The sequence below is a fragment of the Achroia grisella genome, unplaced genomic scaffold (assembly GCF_030625045.1).
Source record: "Achroia grisella isolate CSIRO2021 unplaced genomic scaffold, CSIRO_AGI_Agris_v1 utg853, whole genome shotgun sequence".
NCBI classification, from domain to species: domain Eukaryota; kingdom Metazoa; phylum Arthropoda; class Insecta; order Lepidoptera; family Pyralidae; genus Achroia; species Achroia grisella.
In genome coordinates, this window is record NW_026713043.1 from 1,783,870 (window position 1) to 1,800,000 (window position 16,131).

Sequence of the window (16,131 nt, forward strand, 5' to 3'; positions counted from 1 at the left end):
TTTTAAATAAGCAGCCGAAGTGTATATTACAGCTAGTGTATATTATAATAAAGTGATTGTTAAATATAAATCAAATTTATATAAAAGAGAGGGTAATTATTAAGTAATGGGATAACTGAACTTACTTCATATTTGGGGGTAAAGTGGACTAATGACCCATTGCTATCAATGTACTATATCTAGTTGACTTTCACGTAGTTTTTCCTGGAAACTATCGTTATAAATTCATTGTAAATTTATCGAGATGGGTTAACTGACCTGACCTCATTTTATCATCCTCTACTGATGTCCTGTTAGTATAAATCGTCTGCGTAAGTGGGTGCACCATTACATTATCATTCATTAAAAAATCTGACTTCATGCTCATCCTAAGCCACGCCAGCGTAAATTGTTAGCGCAGGTTTTTTTTTGGACAATTCACACAGCGTCATCTAGACCCAAGTTAAGCTAGCTAAAGCTTGTGTTATAGGAACTAGATAACTGATACAAATACATAGATATATATTTTTTCGTAAATACGTATATAGAAAACACCCAGATCGATACAAACAATAATACTCATGTCAAAAGAGGCAAGTGGGTGCACAATTCCATTATCATCTATTAAAAACAACTGACTTCACGCTCATTCTATTATACTCCACTAGTGCCCTACTAGCGTAAATCGTTAGCACAGGAATGGTGCACCCGCCATTCCATATTCAGGAAATCAAGCAGCAACAACCACTTTACTAAAGACTCAAATAATAAACTCATCTAAACAATTAACCTTTCACATAATTCTGTTCATAAAACAACGCGGTAAGACACCTCTATTATGTTGACACGACTTTCGCGGGGTCGATGTGCACGGCAACCGCTTTCGCGCACTTCAAGTTTCTATTAATAAACGTTTTTATAGCTGAGCAACCATGACATGACATGTTTAATAATTTGTTGGTATTTAATACGCAACACTTTTTCCAATACAGAAAATATGATAACAGTTGTCGCCAAAGACGAGGTTCATTAAGTTCCTGTACATATTAAATCATTACCGATATTCTTTTAGAAACTCAAATCCAGACAGATACAAACAATCATGACTACAAATGTTAGTACTGTGCGAGAAATCGAACCCGAATCTGCGACCATTGTAAAGTAAGGCGGTGTGCTAAACAGCTAGACCACTGAGGCTATACTCATAGTTACGATATTAGGCTGGGTTGTATCTATAATAGAATGTGACGCAACGTGAGAGGCGTCCAGGAAGACAGTGAGGCTGTGAATGAACACGTGACGGCTGACACTTTTCTATAGACACCATGTAACACATTATGCATCGTTACATGATTGTGGTAGCTACTGTTACCAACAAATCCTAGTAGTATAAACTCCGCCAAACTGAATGTAATCCCCACTGATCAGGCCCCCGTTCAATTCAGACGATGATTGAAATCGCGGGAGCCGAAGTTAGAAACTTTAGCGGTGCTCTCAGACTAAAGTCGTATCAGTCAGGCAGGATTTAACCTTCAGCCGCTCCATAAGTCCTTCCTTTGGTTTGGAGTGCCATCTGCACTCGCCCCCTATCATCCGGTCAAGCTGTACAGGCCAGCTGCGCCTAACAGCACTAGAGTACTCCGAAAGAAAAAAAATTGAGACTACGTTGCATGGCGTTGGTTGTAAGTCTACTACATGTTTAATATAATTTTAATCTAACATATTGAATAATGAAAAATGACGGAATTATAAAAAAGCAGAATTAATATAGGAATATAAGTGTGCATTACTGGTTGCCAAAAAAATTCATTCTTCCTTCTTTAAAAAAAAACACTAAAAATTTTCCAGTGTCTACATCATCATCATCATCATCGCAGCCCGGAAGACGTCCACTGCTTAGATAGGCCTCCCCCAAAGATCTTCATGAAGTGTCTACATGAAGAATGTAAATTACATTAAACATAAAACAACAACAGCACCTACCACCTACCGTATTAGGTAATTAACTGTGGCTTAGACAAAACCATTCAATCACTTTCCGCGGTTTATTTTTATTGCATAACGAATTACGAGTGGTTTCAGATTGAAACGTGATTTATTTTTAATAATCATCATCATCGTCGTAACTATTATTACTTATTTAGCAACCGGTTATAGAAGTTTACTTAGGGGTTGCGTAACTAGCACCCCAACAAAATTGCCTCGGAGGCGTGCGCGTGTACCCACGTTTCCACAATCGAGTAGGGCGAAATGGGTCGCCCTAACAACGAGATGGGCCCTATACCATCACGCAACTCTGGTAATGACGTTAGTAGGTACACTATGTGGTTTTTAGTGGGTAAGAATCCCACACACCCCCTTGTCACCTCTGTTGGTCATTTGAAGATTTTCCAGGATAGGAGTCCAGTAACTTCTCTGAGTCCCTTTTGAGTACGCAACCAGGACCGCGGAACAATATTGTTTTGTTTCTTTTTACGAATTTGAATTTTGAAAACATATTTAGTCTCGAACGTTCCGCGGCGTTGGATGGCATTGGATGTGAGCAGCGCAGGACCGATCGTCGTGGAGATCTTTGGAGGAGGCCTATGTCCAGCACTGGACGTCTTCCGGGCTGCGATGATGATGATGATGATTCCGCGGCGTCATCAATAAATAAATCTAGTGCCCAAAACGATTCTGTTATTTATATATATTATAAATTTTCGTATAATTAGTAAAAATCACAGGATATTACCGCATTTTATTTTTATTGAGTTCCCGATATTTCGGTAGTGTTTCAATCGCCATGCCATAATCACGCAATGTTCATCCACTAAACAATACTAAATTATTCAATTATTCTCTGTGTTATCTATGGATTAAGTCCTTCAAATGAACTTTTTATATTGCTAAATGAATAAAAACAGCAAATATAACAGTTACCTCAATACATACACTATAATACCTTGATATAAAATTATTAATAAAATATCCACACCTCCAAGGTACTGGAGGTTCTAATTTATGCAAATAAGCCAAAGGTCTAATGGCAGTTGTGAAACCGAAGCCTTCGACGTAATTTGTTATAAGAGGTAAAAATTTGCATTCAGAGGTCTCAGGACAAATTAGATTGGGGGAAGTAATAAGTACTAAACGAAATCATAGATGAGGTAAATGAACCTACTTAATATTGGCTTGGTCTCTTATTTTTATTAAAAAATAAAATTTCTGTGTGTTTTATGTAAAGACGCTATTATATTATCAAAAATACATTTAGTAGTACATTTATATTAACAAGTAGTGACCAAATGTACAAAATATGATCTTAATTATTTTAAGTTTCTTGCTCGTTCTTATTGTGATGAGTCTGCGATCCGAATTAGTGGTAGAATAAATAAATGTGACTATTCAAAACTGCTTAAATTAAATTAATTTTAATAAAGATTATTTCTTTTACTTCTTTAATTATTTCAAAAAAGGCAAACGTCTGTTGATATATTCGTCGAATATATGAATGAATATATGAATGTCAAAATCATTTATTGACATAGAACAATCTTAACTGTATTAGGTGGTGAATTTTACAACTTATGTAACTTAACTTAAAACTTAAGGGTGGGATAATTTTTTTAATTTTTTTTGCACCTACCCTTTACTTTTCTAGAGAGTCTGTGTGCTAAGTAATCTGTGGAAAATTATAAATAATAGATTGTAATTAAATGATTTTATTATTAGGTATGTTAATGTAGAGTAATACTAATTCGACGAATAGAATAGTATAATATAGATATAATATAAAGTTAATAAGGTGACTGAGGACTGATTTACTTATTATATTAATAAATATAACATGATTTACTTAAATTCATATTCATTATATACAATACTAGCTGCACCCGCGACTTCGTCCGCGTGGAATTTAACTTTATTTTTCTAAAATAAAAGTAGCCTAATTTACTCCTTATTACATCAGATACCTGCTAAAAAAAGTCCCGTCAAAATCGGTCTAACCATTTCAGAGATTAGCAGGAACAATTAGACCGACAGACAGACAGACAAAAATTGTAAAAAATGTTATTTTAGTGTATGTACCGTATTTGTATTCATATGCGTGTAGTAAAAAACTGTTATTGCAATATTACAAACAGACACTCCAATTTTATTTATATGTATAGATATCAATCATATTGATTACTCGTATTTCATTAATAAATGTAACATGTTTTACTTAAATCCATATAGATATAGTCACGGCATATAGTAAGTTATAAAAGTAACATAAAATAATATATTTCATCAAACTAGACTACGACTCAATACGATTATGTCATAACCTGGTCGTCGAACAGTCAACAGGCTTCTAAACTCTATTAATTGCCTGATGGTGCCTCGTTTAGAGGCGAAACACGTGTCGCAATATGAGTGTAGATCCAATAACGGTCAGAGTGGAATCACTAGTGGGGAAGGTCGAACGCTTCCGGTAGTGATGATCAAGTTTCCGCACTGTGGTCCGCGGACCAAGTGGTCGCGGGTTCGATTCCTCAAACCCAAACATTTGTATTTATGAGTATGATTGTTTGTATCGGTCTGGGTGTTTTCTATGTATAATATGTATGTATTTACGAAAAAAAAAATCTATGTATTTGTATCAGTTATCTAGTACCCATAACACAAGTTTTAGCTAGCTTAACTTGGGTCTAGATGGCGCTGTGTGAATTGTCCTGAGATTATTATTATTACTATGTTATTCTATGCTAATGATGTACTATCACTAATCATAATAAAGATATCACTTAATTTTAGACATAGATATCCCCATAAGTACAGTACATCAATCAATCCATTTAGTACAAATTTTATACTTAATGTATTTGTATATATATAGTTACGGTTTGATCGCCAAACAGTCGACACTAAGCTTACAAACCATATTCGAACTCTATTCTATGTCTGATGATGCCTCGTTCAGTAGCGAAACACGTGTCACAATATGGGACTACATTCAATAACGATCGGAATTTGATCACCAATAGAGAAGGTCGTAACGGTAGCCAAGTTTCCACAGTGAATATTTGTGGTCTCATACATACTAATTGTAGCGGAATTACACAAAATAATATAAATTCATTATTTAGTGAAATGCATTAAGTTACAAAAAATAATGTTTACAATGCAATACTTGAGTTTACATAATTCCAAACTAAAAATAATGATACACGGACAAATTTTTAATTAATTTCACGATCAATCATTAGCAAGGTAAATATAATACCTACTAAATCAAATACGGATGATTTGAAATCGAGTTTTTAAATATCAGTATATATAACATTTTTATATAACGACAAACTTGACTAATTATGCAAATATAAATTATATTTATACTCGGTCCAATTGAGTCTTGACAAAAACTGGAAAAATATTTTCGTCATTTCAAATATATATCAATGTGTAAATAGATATTAAAACAAACAGTTTTAAGGTTGAAATTTGATTGAATAAATTGTAAATTTGATTCTTAATTAAAATAAATATATATATTATCAATGTGTAAATAGGTATTAAAATAAACAGTTTTAAGGTTGAAATTTGATTGTCAAAATTGTAAATTTGATTCTTAGATTAAAATTTAAATGTCATGGAATACTAGTCGTTTTGTAACGATGTGTTTACATGTATTTGTAACGTAACTCTTTTCTCAACAAATATTAAACTAGATATCTGTTATAATATCACGACAGTTATCAAAGACGGGACAGTCAACGCAACACTTGACAGGACTACATTTCGATATATATATTATTTCAATTCAACGTTACATAAAGCCTATCGCCATTTATTAAATAAATTTGCCTTTCTTTGGTGTTGTCATTATTGAAAAGTCAGTCACAAAATACATGCACTGTTAGCCAGACTGAAAACTCGAGATACTTTAGTTTAAGTCATAGTATTTTTTTATGGTTGACCATGGTGTCATATACTCTCTTATGGTAACAGTATACTCTGGTCACTCAATAGTCAACTACACTTCCAAGCTCTATCTGAGCTCTATTCATTGCCTGATAATATTCATAAATATATAGCGAAACATGTGTAGCAATATGACCGAAAATCGAGATACTTTAGTTTAAGTCATAGTATTTTTTTATGGTTGACCGTGGTGTCATATACACTCTTATGGTAACAGTATACTCTGGTCACTGAATAGTCAACTGCACTTTCAAGCTCTATCTGAGCTCTATTCATTGCCTGATAATATCTCAGATTCAGAGGCGAAACACGTGTGGGTGTAGTAATAACGGTCGGAATTTGATCACTAATAGTCGTAACTCGTAACGCTATTAGTAGCGATGATCAGAGCTCCGCACTGAATATTTGTGGTCTCACACATACTAATGGAAGCGGAATTAAACAAAATAATATAAATACATTAAGTAATTTTATTATTCCGTGTAATTTAGTCTTCATCGCAATTTTTATTACAGGTAATGTTATGAAGTTATATGAGCGGAGATGTAAATAGACTTCCGTTCAATATTTTTGGTCTCACACATGCTAATGATAGCGGAATTATATAAAATAATAGAAATGCATTAAATAATTTGATTATTCCTTATAATTTATTATTCCTTGTAATTCCATCATCATCGCAGTTACAGGTAACATACATACATGAAGTTATGAAGAGAGCTGAGTGGAGTTAGATTTCCGTTCAGTACCTGAGGTCTCACACATGCTAATGATAGCGGAATTAAACAAAATAATTTTATTACTCCTTGTAATTCCATCATCATCGCAGTTACAGGTAACATACATACATGAAGTTATGAAGAGAGCTGAGTGGAGTTAGATTTCCGTTCAGTACCTGTGGTCTCACACATGCTAATGATAACGGAATTAAACAAAATAATTTTATTACTCCTTGTAATTCCATCATCATCGCAGTTACAGGTAACATACGTACATGAGGTTATGAAGAGAGCAGAGTTGTAATTAGATTTCCGTTCAGTACCTGTGGTCTCACACATACTAATGATAGCGGAATTAAACAAAATAATTTTATTATTCCTTGTAATTCCATCATCATCGCAGTTACAGGTAACATACATATATGAAGTTATGAAGAGAGCAGAGTTGTAATTAGATTTCCGTTCAGTACCTGAGGTCTCACACATGCTAATGATAACGGAATTAAACAAAGTAATTTTATTACTCATTGTAATTCCATCATCATCGCAGTTACAGGTAACATACGTACATGAGGTTATGAAGAGAGCGGAGTTGTAATTAGATTTCCGTTCCGTGCAAGCAATCAATTGATTTCATTGCCTACACCAGCAATGTGTTCGTAAAATGAATACGCATAAAAACTTCAGGTGTACCGTTAGCACAAAAGGAGCAAATGTAATTGTTAGCCTATCTTTTATAGACTTTTTACAAAGTGGTTTGTAGAAAGTATAAACTTACCATATTCAGCCGCCTAGTTTCTTAATTTGTCATCTGTGTTTTAGGTTATAGGGTGATAATATTAATAATTCACATTATAGTTTGAGAGGACAGCTAGTAACATAATAACCGGTCGTTATATGATAAAATGATTCATGTATTGCGACGGTTACCAATTAGTTAATCAGGTGGATTATCAGTTTGCTTTATTTCCAATTACATTCCATAAAAAAGTGAGTAAAAATAATAGTTGACCGCGCGCGACATATACAATAGAATATGTATAGATATAATATATAATTTCCTTTAATTCTAAATATGTCTATAGCTAGAATTCAAGGAAATATCTAATTTATTTAATCTATATTAGTAATATTAATAATAAAACATGATAATGAGGAGAAAGTGTATGAGTGTCACATCAAACGATTATCTGTTTCCGCAATTGGACTGGACAATTATTTATTTCAAGTTTCTTTTCGTATAAAGTATAATTTATAATAATAACTTCTCTAACCGTTTATATTCAAATAATAATATCTCAGGACAATTCACACAGTACCATCTAGTCTCAACCTAAAGCATGCTACGCCTCCTCCTTGTTAATGTGTATTAACTTAGAACAAAATTTATATAAAAGAGCAATACGCAACTTTTTGCTTACTTGTGATGAGTCTGCATCCCAAATGAGTGGTATAATCAAATATGACTATTTAAAAGTGCTTGTATTAAGTTTATTTGAATAAAGTTTATTTCAATTTCTAAAGGAATATTTGCTTTTTAACCGAAATCGAAAAAAGAGGTAGCTCTATGTTATATACTACATTTATTTGTATTTCATTTAAGTTTGATGACTTAAACACAATGAATGTCTGTAGTATGAATTGAGATAAATATCTTAACCAGCTTTTGCCCGCGGCTTCGCTCGCGTTAATTTATCCCCTTAGGGGTGGAATTTATCAAAATCTTTTCTTAGGGGATGCCTACGTTATAGTACGTTTATGCATGCAAAGTCTCAGCCCGATCGGTTTAAAATTGACAAAGTTTCATATAAACTTTCATCCCCTATTTTATCCCCTTGGGGGTAGAATTAATCAAAACCCTTTCTTAGCGGATGCCTACGTCATAACATCTTCCTGCATGCCAAATTTCAGCCCGATCCGTTCAGTGGTTTGGTCTGTGCGTTGATAGATCACTATGTCAGTCACCTTTGAGTTATATATATTTAGATAATATTATAAAAGCGAAAGTTTGTGAGTAAGGATATATATAATATGATGATAACATAATAGCTGTAGCTTAAATGTCTTCATTTTCCATCCACATATAGTTAGACTTAATTTTTTTTTTTTTAAATAATAGTGTTACTTCAACCAAATGCCTTATTTTGCTGACTGTACCTTCATTATCAGATGTCGCATATGAAACGGTTCAATGAAGAATTTGACGAACTGTGAATATTCCTTAGTGAGATGAAACTCTGCCAATTGAATACAATATTATTATGGTTACATATATATGAACAGAGTACAATATGGTTACATATATATGAACAAAAAGAGCACTACCAAATCTTTTGGCGTTCATTGCCATAGAATATAGCAGAGTTATTACAAGAACAACGAGAAAGTATCTCGATCGTTCTTCTTATGAGTCTGCCTTTTGATTTTGTAATGGTGGGTAAATTAAAAAAAATAAGTTTTTTTTTTACTTCATATTTTTTTACCAGTATCGACATTGTATATATTTTGGATTTATTTAGGCTAATTATATTTAAAAAAAGGACGAATTTCCACAGAACCTTTCATCTCCTTTTTCAACCCATTACAACCCTTTTTTCGTATTAAATTAAAATTATATGAAATTAAAAATTAAATAGTAGCCTGTGTACCTAATTTCACTTAAATCGCTTCAGTAGTTTCGGCGTGAAAGCCCAACAGACAGACAAAGTTCTTTCATATATATAAGAATGTATGGAAAATGAATACACGCGTATCATATTTCGAAAACCATAGATTCGATATGTCACAATATAATCATAGACAATTAATCGTTTTGTCAAGTGACAATTAGCGAAATCAATGGGCCAATATCTGTATGTCGGTACGGCACGCTCGCTTGGGCAACGCACCCGGGCCGACTCGTTACGTCGCTGTTACGCAACTGTGGCGAAACGCAGCCAAAACTGCGCATTGTTTAGTGGACTGGAATATAGTTTTTTTAATGTGTGACAACTTAATTGTATATTTGACACTTGGTTTTAAATTATTGTTTTCAAATAATTAATTATAAATGTTTGTAATACATCTACATATTATTTACTTGTTGTATGCTTGATATGAGAATTTTTTGTATGCGCAAAATAAATATATTTTTTCTCTTTTAGATTTTGTCGCAGTTACGCAACTGTGGCGAAACGCAGCCAAAACTGCGCATTGTTTAGTGGACTGCGAATATAGTTTTTTTAATGTGTGACAACTTAATTGTATTTTTGACACTTGGTTTTGGATTACTTAAGTAATGTATTTCTTACTTGTTGTAACCTGCGACTTCGTCCAACCGTAATTTAAGAACTGTTTTATTGAAAAAATTAAATTTCTGTAAAAATGTTCAACTAGTTGTAGTTTTTTGCGAACACAAATAATTTCAGAGCAGTCTATACAAAACTGTTTAACTAGTATGTAATTTGTGCTAATACAAATCATTTTAGAGCAACCTATATAAAAATGTTTAACTAGTATGTTGTTTCTGCGAACATTAATAATTTTAAAACATCCTATATAAAACAATTTAACTAGTATGTAGTTTTTGCGAACACGAATACTTTTAGAGCATCCTATATAAAACTTGTATGTAGTTTATTGCGAATATAAATAATTTTAGAGCACCCTATATAAAACTGTTTAACTAGTATGTAGTTTGTTGCGAATATAAATATTTTTAGAGCACCCTATATAAATATAGTATATGGTGTGTGTTCGTACACAGTGCCGTGACACAAGATTTCCATGTCAAGGGTCGACACGGCTCAAATTGTGTCTGTCTGGTGTTGCAAGTGTGTACATACTCTGTGGTCGCTTATTATGAAGTTATTACATGTACCACATCTTAATAGATTTAAAATTACTTATTCAGACCAAGACGCAGCTATATCAAGCAAGTTAAAGAAAAAGCTGGAGTCAAATGTCGTATCAACAGCTAAAGGGACATTTTGATAGAAGATCGTGGAAGGTGGCGGGACTCATCACAAGACAAGAGCACTTGCTGTTAAATTATGAATGAATGAATTCAGAATAAGTAATTTTATTATTATTATTTGACGACCTCAGTGGTCTAGCACACCGCTTTACGTCCGGTGGTAGTGGGTTCGATTCCTCAAACACTAATATTTGAGTATGATTGTTTGTATAGGTCTGAGTGTTTTCTATGAATAATATGTATGTATTTATGAATAAAAAATATATATGTATTTGTATCAGTTGGTCTAGTACCTATAATACAAGCTTTAGCTAGCTTAATATGGGTAATCTTGGGTATTAGACAGCTGATGTAAATACTTAGATTTTTTTAAATACATACATAATATACATAGAAAACAACCAGACTAATACAAACATGAATACAAATGTTTGTACCGTGCGAGGAATCGAACCCGCGCTCATCGGAAGTAAAGTAAAGCTAAACACAAACTAAAGTAAACACAGAAACTTAAAAAAAAAAGAAATTCATTATAACCTATTTTAGTTTAAAAAAAAAAGAAGATATTTCCTAATATTATAAACGTGGAAGTTTGTGTGCTCTTTCACGCAAAAACTACAGAATGTATTTGAATGAATAAAACTTTACAATAATATCAAAAAAACAAAATCAAAATAACACAGACTATAAATTTTACGCGTGTAAAACCGTGGGCACTATAATTTTGACTATTGCTCTTTTAAATAAATGTTATTTTAATAAATTGACTTACTCTTTTCCCGCCAAAAATATGTCGTCCATTTTTAATTCTCTGTGGTTCTTCATATTTTATATTTCTAATTAAGAATATTTTTTTACGCAATTATGCAATGCTATGGCAAACAGTCTGATAGCTATATTTTATACTTATTTATATTTTGTAATTGTAAAAATTACACAAGTAATTCTCAATATATTTACAATGTACAATTATTTACTTCTTCCAAGTATGTTGTTGTTTTTAAAAATGTCTTCATAGGCAGGCAAAGGTATCTATACTACACTGCCTTCTTCAAAAATTTTATGACTCTATAACGCTTTAGCCTGATTTCCCAATAACCAGTGTCTTAACAAATTGAAAGAAAAAAGTCTACAGTGCTGTCATTATAATTTATGCGTTTCGTTTCACTGGATTTTGGTGTCAAAATATCACATTACCAAAAAGATGAATTTTCAATATGCTATGGTATGTTTTGTGGGTCAATATTAAGTGATGCAAAATTAATAGTGTACGACGCGAAGAAAGTCTGTTCATGAACTAGTTCAGCTTGTCCGCACTGCGTAACATGTGTATTATGATATCTCACTTATATACATACATATCTACATATTATTTATATATGTATATTTTAGTATTGATTGCCCGGGATTATTATTCACTAACTAACTAATATAACTACTAAGTAATAGAAGAATAAATATATATATTTATGCATACTACGTCATACATTTAAGTTATAAAGTACCAGCTGACCCGCACAACTTCGTCTGCAACATTTATCATTATATTTCGCCCAATTTGTATAATATACTTTTAAATCATATCCTATATATTATTCTGATATATAAGCTATATTAATGAAAAGTTTCATCAAAATCCGTTTAGTAATTTTAGCGTGAAAGAGTAACAAACATCCATCAATACATACAAACTTTCGCGTTTATAATATTAACTAGCTACTCGCCCCGCTTCACCCAGGTGTACATGTAATATACATATAAACTTTCCTCTTGGATCACTCTATCTATTAAAAAAGTCCGCTTCAAAATCTGTTGCGTAGTTTTAAAGATTTAAGCATACATACAGACGGACAGACAGCGACAGCGACTTTGTTTTATACTATATAATGATAAGAGATTAAGAATATTCATTCTAAGAAAATTACACAACTATTTAACATTATAGAAAAGTAAACAACAAACATAGAGACAATTTTTTTATACAAGTACCTTATGTATATATACTTTCATATGCAGTTAGCGAAAAGATGTTAATTTGAAATTACAAACACTTAAATTTTATTTATTTGTATAGATATACATACATATAGAAAGTGTCATATCACTATTTGTAGTTAAAACGTATACTCGTAGTAATTGTAGCATTTCGTTGTTATAAATTAGAGAGAGTAACATGCCATAACACACGTCTGGCCGTATCAATAACGGAGTCCTTTTATATTACGGTAGATTACTATTTGTCGTTGTTAACAAGAGTTTATTAAATAAATGTGTCATTTATATATAAATATAATAATAATTTATTATATTAAATAGTGTCAATATTATAATAGACTAGAATGTTTTTTTTTTCAACACAGTGAGGTCAACGGATTTCCTTTAAATCCAGATCACCTTAAAAGAAAAAGGTTGCTTATGATAATACTTATTGACCTTAAAAACATATTAGGCACTATATTTATTATACCTTTGCCTACCTTTTACCTTTTTTATAGGTGACATATTAGGCGCATTGGAAATTCATTATTTTCAAATATGGAACGATTTGTTTTTAAATGCGTTTGTATATTGCCGTACAATAGGTAGTAAGTCACAGAAATGGTTTTAAAAATATCGCTCTTAATATCTAAACTTTAAGTGCGATTTTCTCTAAACGATTTTTCTTATCGAATCACTGCGGATATATAGCGGCAGGGTAGTGTTCTTATTTTAAATATTTTATAATAGTAATAATAAGTAAGTAATATTATTTTGAATATTACTTACTTTTATTGAATTTGAATTTGAAAATGGATTTTTTTACTCTTTCGCGTAAAAACTACTAAACGGATTTTGAAGAAACTTTGCAGTAATATTGCTTATGATGTATAAGAATAACACACAGGTTATAAATTTCATACGGGTGTAAACCGCGGAGACAGCTAGTATAATATAATGATGCGAATGCGTAGATGTGATAGTCAGAGGTTTTGTCTACTGTCGAATTCAAATTTGATAATTGGAAATTCATCAATCCCTACTAGTACCTAGTACTAATCCCCCAGGACTCACCTCACCCTCATTCCCCCAGGACCCAATCATTCGAATTTTGAAAAATTGAAAATTCGAATTTATATTTGATAATTGAAAATTCATCAGTCCCTACTAGTACCTAGTAAAAACTCCCCTCCCCTCTCCCTAATAGTACCTTGTACTAATCCCCTCTTTCCCTCCAGGACTACTAGTTAGAAACGCATTTAAATAACGATGCGTTCCAAAATTTAAAATTCGAACTCGAGTTCGATAATTGGAAATTCATCACGTTTTCGCATGTGACCTATAAAATTGGATTAGACATAATACGTTATCCGATTCTTTTGTACCAACCTTCCAAGAGCAATTTTCACCTAAATCGATTTGACAATTTCGTGGGCACGTGACCGGAGTGCTCAAGCGCGCCTCCTTTATATCATAAATAATAATTTTGTCGCCACTAAAACCTGAGGGTACGTGCATTCATTTCATGCCCGGGAATCAAATTATATACGTTATTTAATTTATATACCTATTGTTATTTATACCAACATTTTTTATGTATGAATAGTGCAGCCGAATGTCGTAACGCTATATAGGTGAGCATGAAGTTAGCTCAGTTAACCCATTGTGGCAAATTCACTACAAATTTATAACTATGATTCCTAGTGAGGGCCGCGTGGAGGCCGATCTGAGTACATTGCTAACAATGCAATTATCCCCACACAATTTCTGAGAGACAAATGTCTCAGTCACATGCGTCCTCAGTTTATGCTAATCCTAACAGGTGCGGGGCACAGACGAAACCTGGAGAATAGCTTACTATAAAATAATCTAGATGCATACAGCAGATGGCTTTAACATACAATATTATACTTAATGTACTCGGAAATTAGATTGATAATAAGTAAAAATAGTACAGTAAATACCTACTTATGTTCAATAAATATTACAAGAACAGCAACTGACAGAACATATCAAAATAAATCAATCTAAATTATATCAGTCGCAAGCAACGGAATTATCACGTCACACACAAATACTGCATGCAGCGAGCTCTGCGAACGGGGACCGATTTCTACGCGATTGTTAGCCACTTTCACCAGTGAAACTGGACTTTTTGTTCTTTAGCACACGGCGCGAGTTGCCGCGCGCTCCAACTGTTCGAATCGAATTCGAAAATCGAACACGGAATTCGAAATCACTTCGTAATTTTAAAAATATTTGTTTATTGTATCATTTTTGTTGGCTGGTTATGTGAATTCGAAATTGGAATTATAGAATTTATTTTTTATTCTACAATTTTTGTTGACGATGTGAATTCGAAATTTGAATTGTAGATACAAAAAGTTTTATTCATAAATGCGATTATTTTTTATGTTTAATGTTTGGATGGCGAATATTTCTGCCGTTGTTTCCGTAGATAGAGAAAAATAGCGCGGTAAAATTACGGTGCAATATTAAATGCACATTTATTGTTATCTAGAATTCGAATCTCTATATCAAAAAATATGTTATATAAGTGTATATGAATATAAAAACTTTTTAAAATGCAATTAAATGCATTACATGGCGTAAGTTTTGTTTGTTTCTAAAGTAGTAGGTAGGTACCTACGTAACTTTATTAATATTTCAAGACAACGATTTGATATTTACATAATTATGCTTTGTGACTGCTTAAAATATTTTTATATGCATACTTTCTGTTTTTTTTTTATTATAGATTATAAGTGCAATCATAGAGTAGTTACATTATTTTACAAGAACTTTATATATTGGTTTGCATTATAAACATACTTCCTTCTGTGAAATTATTATCAAAATATAAGTAGTCAATTGTAGTAGGATACGAATGTGGGTAGTTGAATAAAAATATATTTCTGCGTCAAAAAATAAAACTTACCATTTTTTAATTTCTCACGCAATATGTACACTTCCAAAAATAAATTCCGATATTCCGATACACTTAACTCGCACAATAGTGCAGCACTTGCAGTACAGTCGGCCACAAAAATATCACGACAACGGAAAAAAAACATCCATAAAAATAGCACCTTCCAAATATGAACTTTTATCGACTAGTTTTTTTTTCGAAATATAAAATCGACAAATCACTGTCCTATCGTCTGCCTTAATCGATAGACAGTCGTGGACTGGACGAGCGGCCGAAAGTTTCGCCTGTCGGCTGTCGTTACCCATTCCAAAGGTGCGCATACGCATATACGCCGACGTAACTGTCTTGATACTTTGAATTGAATTTTGATGGAATTAAAAATGAAAGTGGTACGTTTTATTGTTTTCTATATTAGTACGCGTGCTGTTGACCTTTGTATCTATTTTTATAGTCACATTTATGATAGTATAAACAACTAACTTACCCGCGTAACTTCGTCTGCATCTCTTACTTGACATATATCATTATATTTCACCAAGTTTACATAATATCTTTTCATATTATAGCTTAGGTCTTACACATATGTGTAAGCTATATTACTGTAAAGTTCCATCAAAATCCGT

General features: G+C 32.4%; 1 protein-coding gene across 1 annotated transcript in view; it reads right to left on the reverse strand.

Moving 5' to 3' along the window:
* The window catches only part of LOC131852553 (probable chitinase 10), a 134,330-nt gene extending 118,573 nt beyond the window's left edge, over window positions 1–15,757 (reverse strand). Inside the window, 1 exon segment of the mRNA XM_059203233.1 lies at window positions 15,518–15,757. Within this exon segment, the coding sequence (XP_059059216.1) occupies window positions 15,518–15,520 (3 nt within the window). The 5' untranslated portion in view covers window positions 15,521–15,757.
* Between the last annotated feature and the right edge of the window lie 374 nt (window positions 15,758–16,131).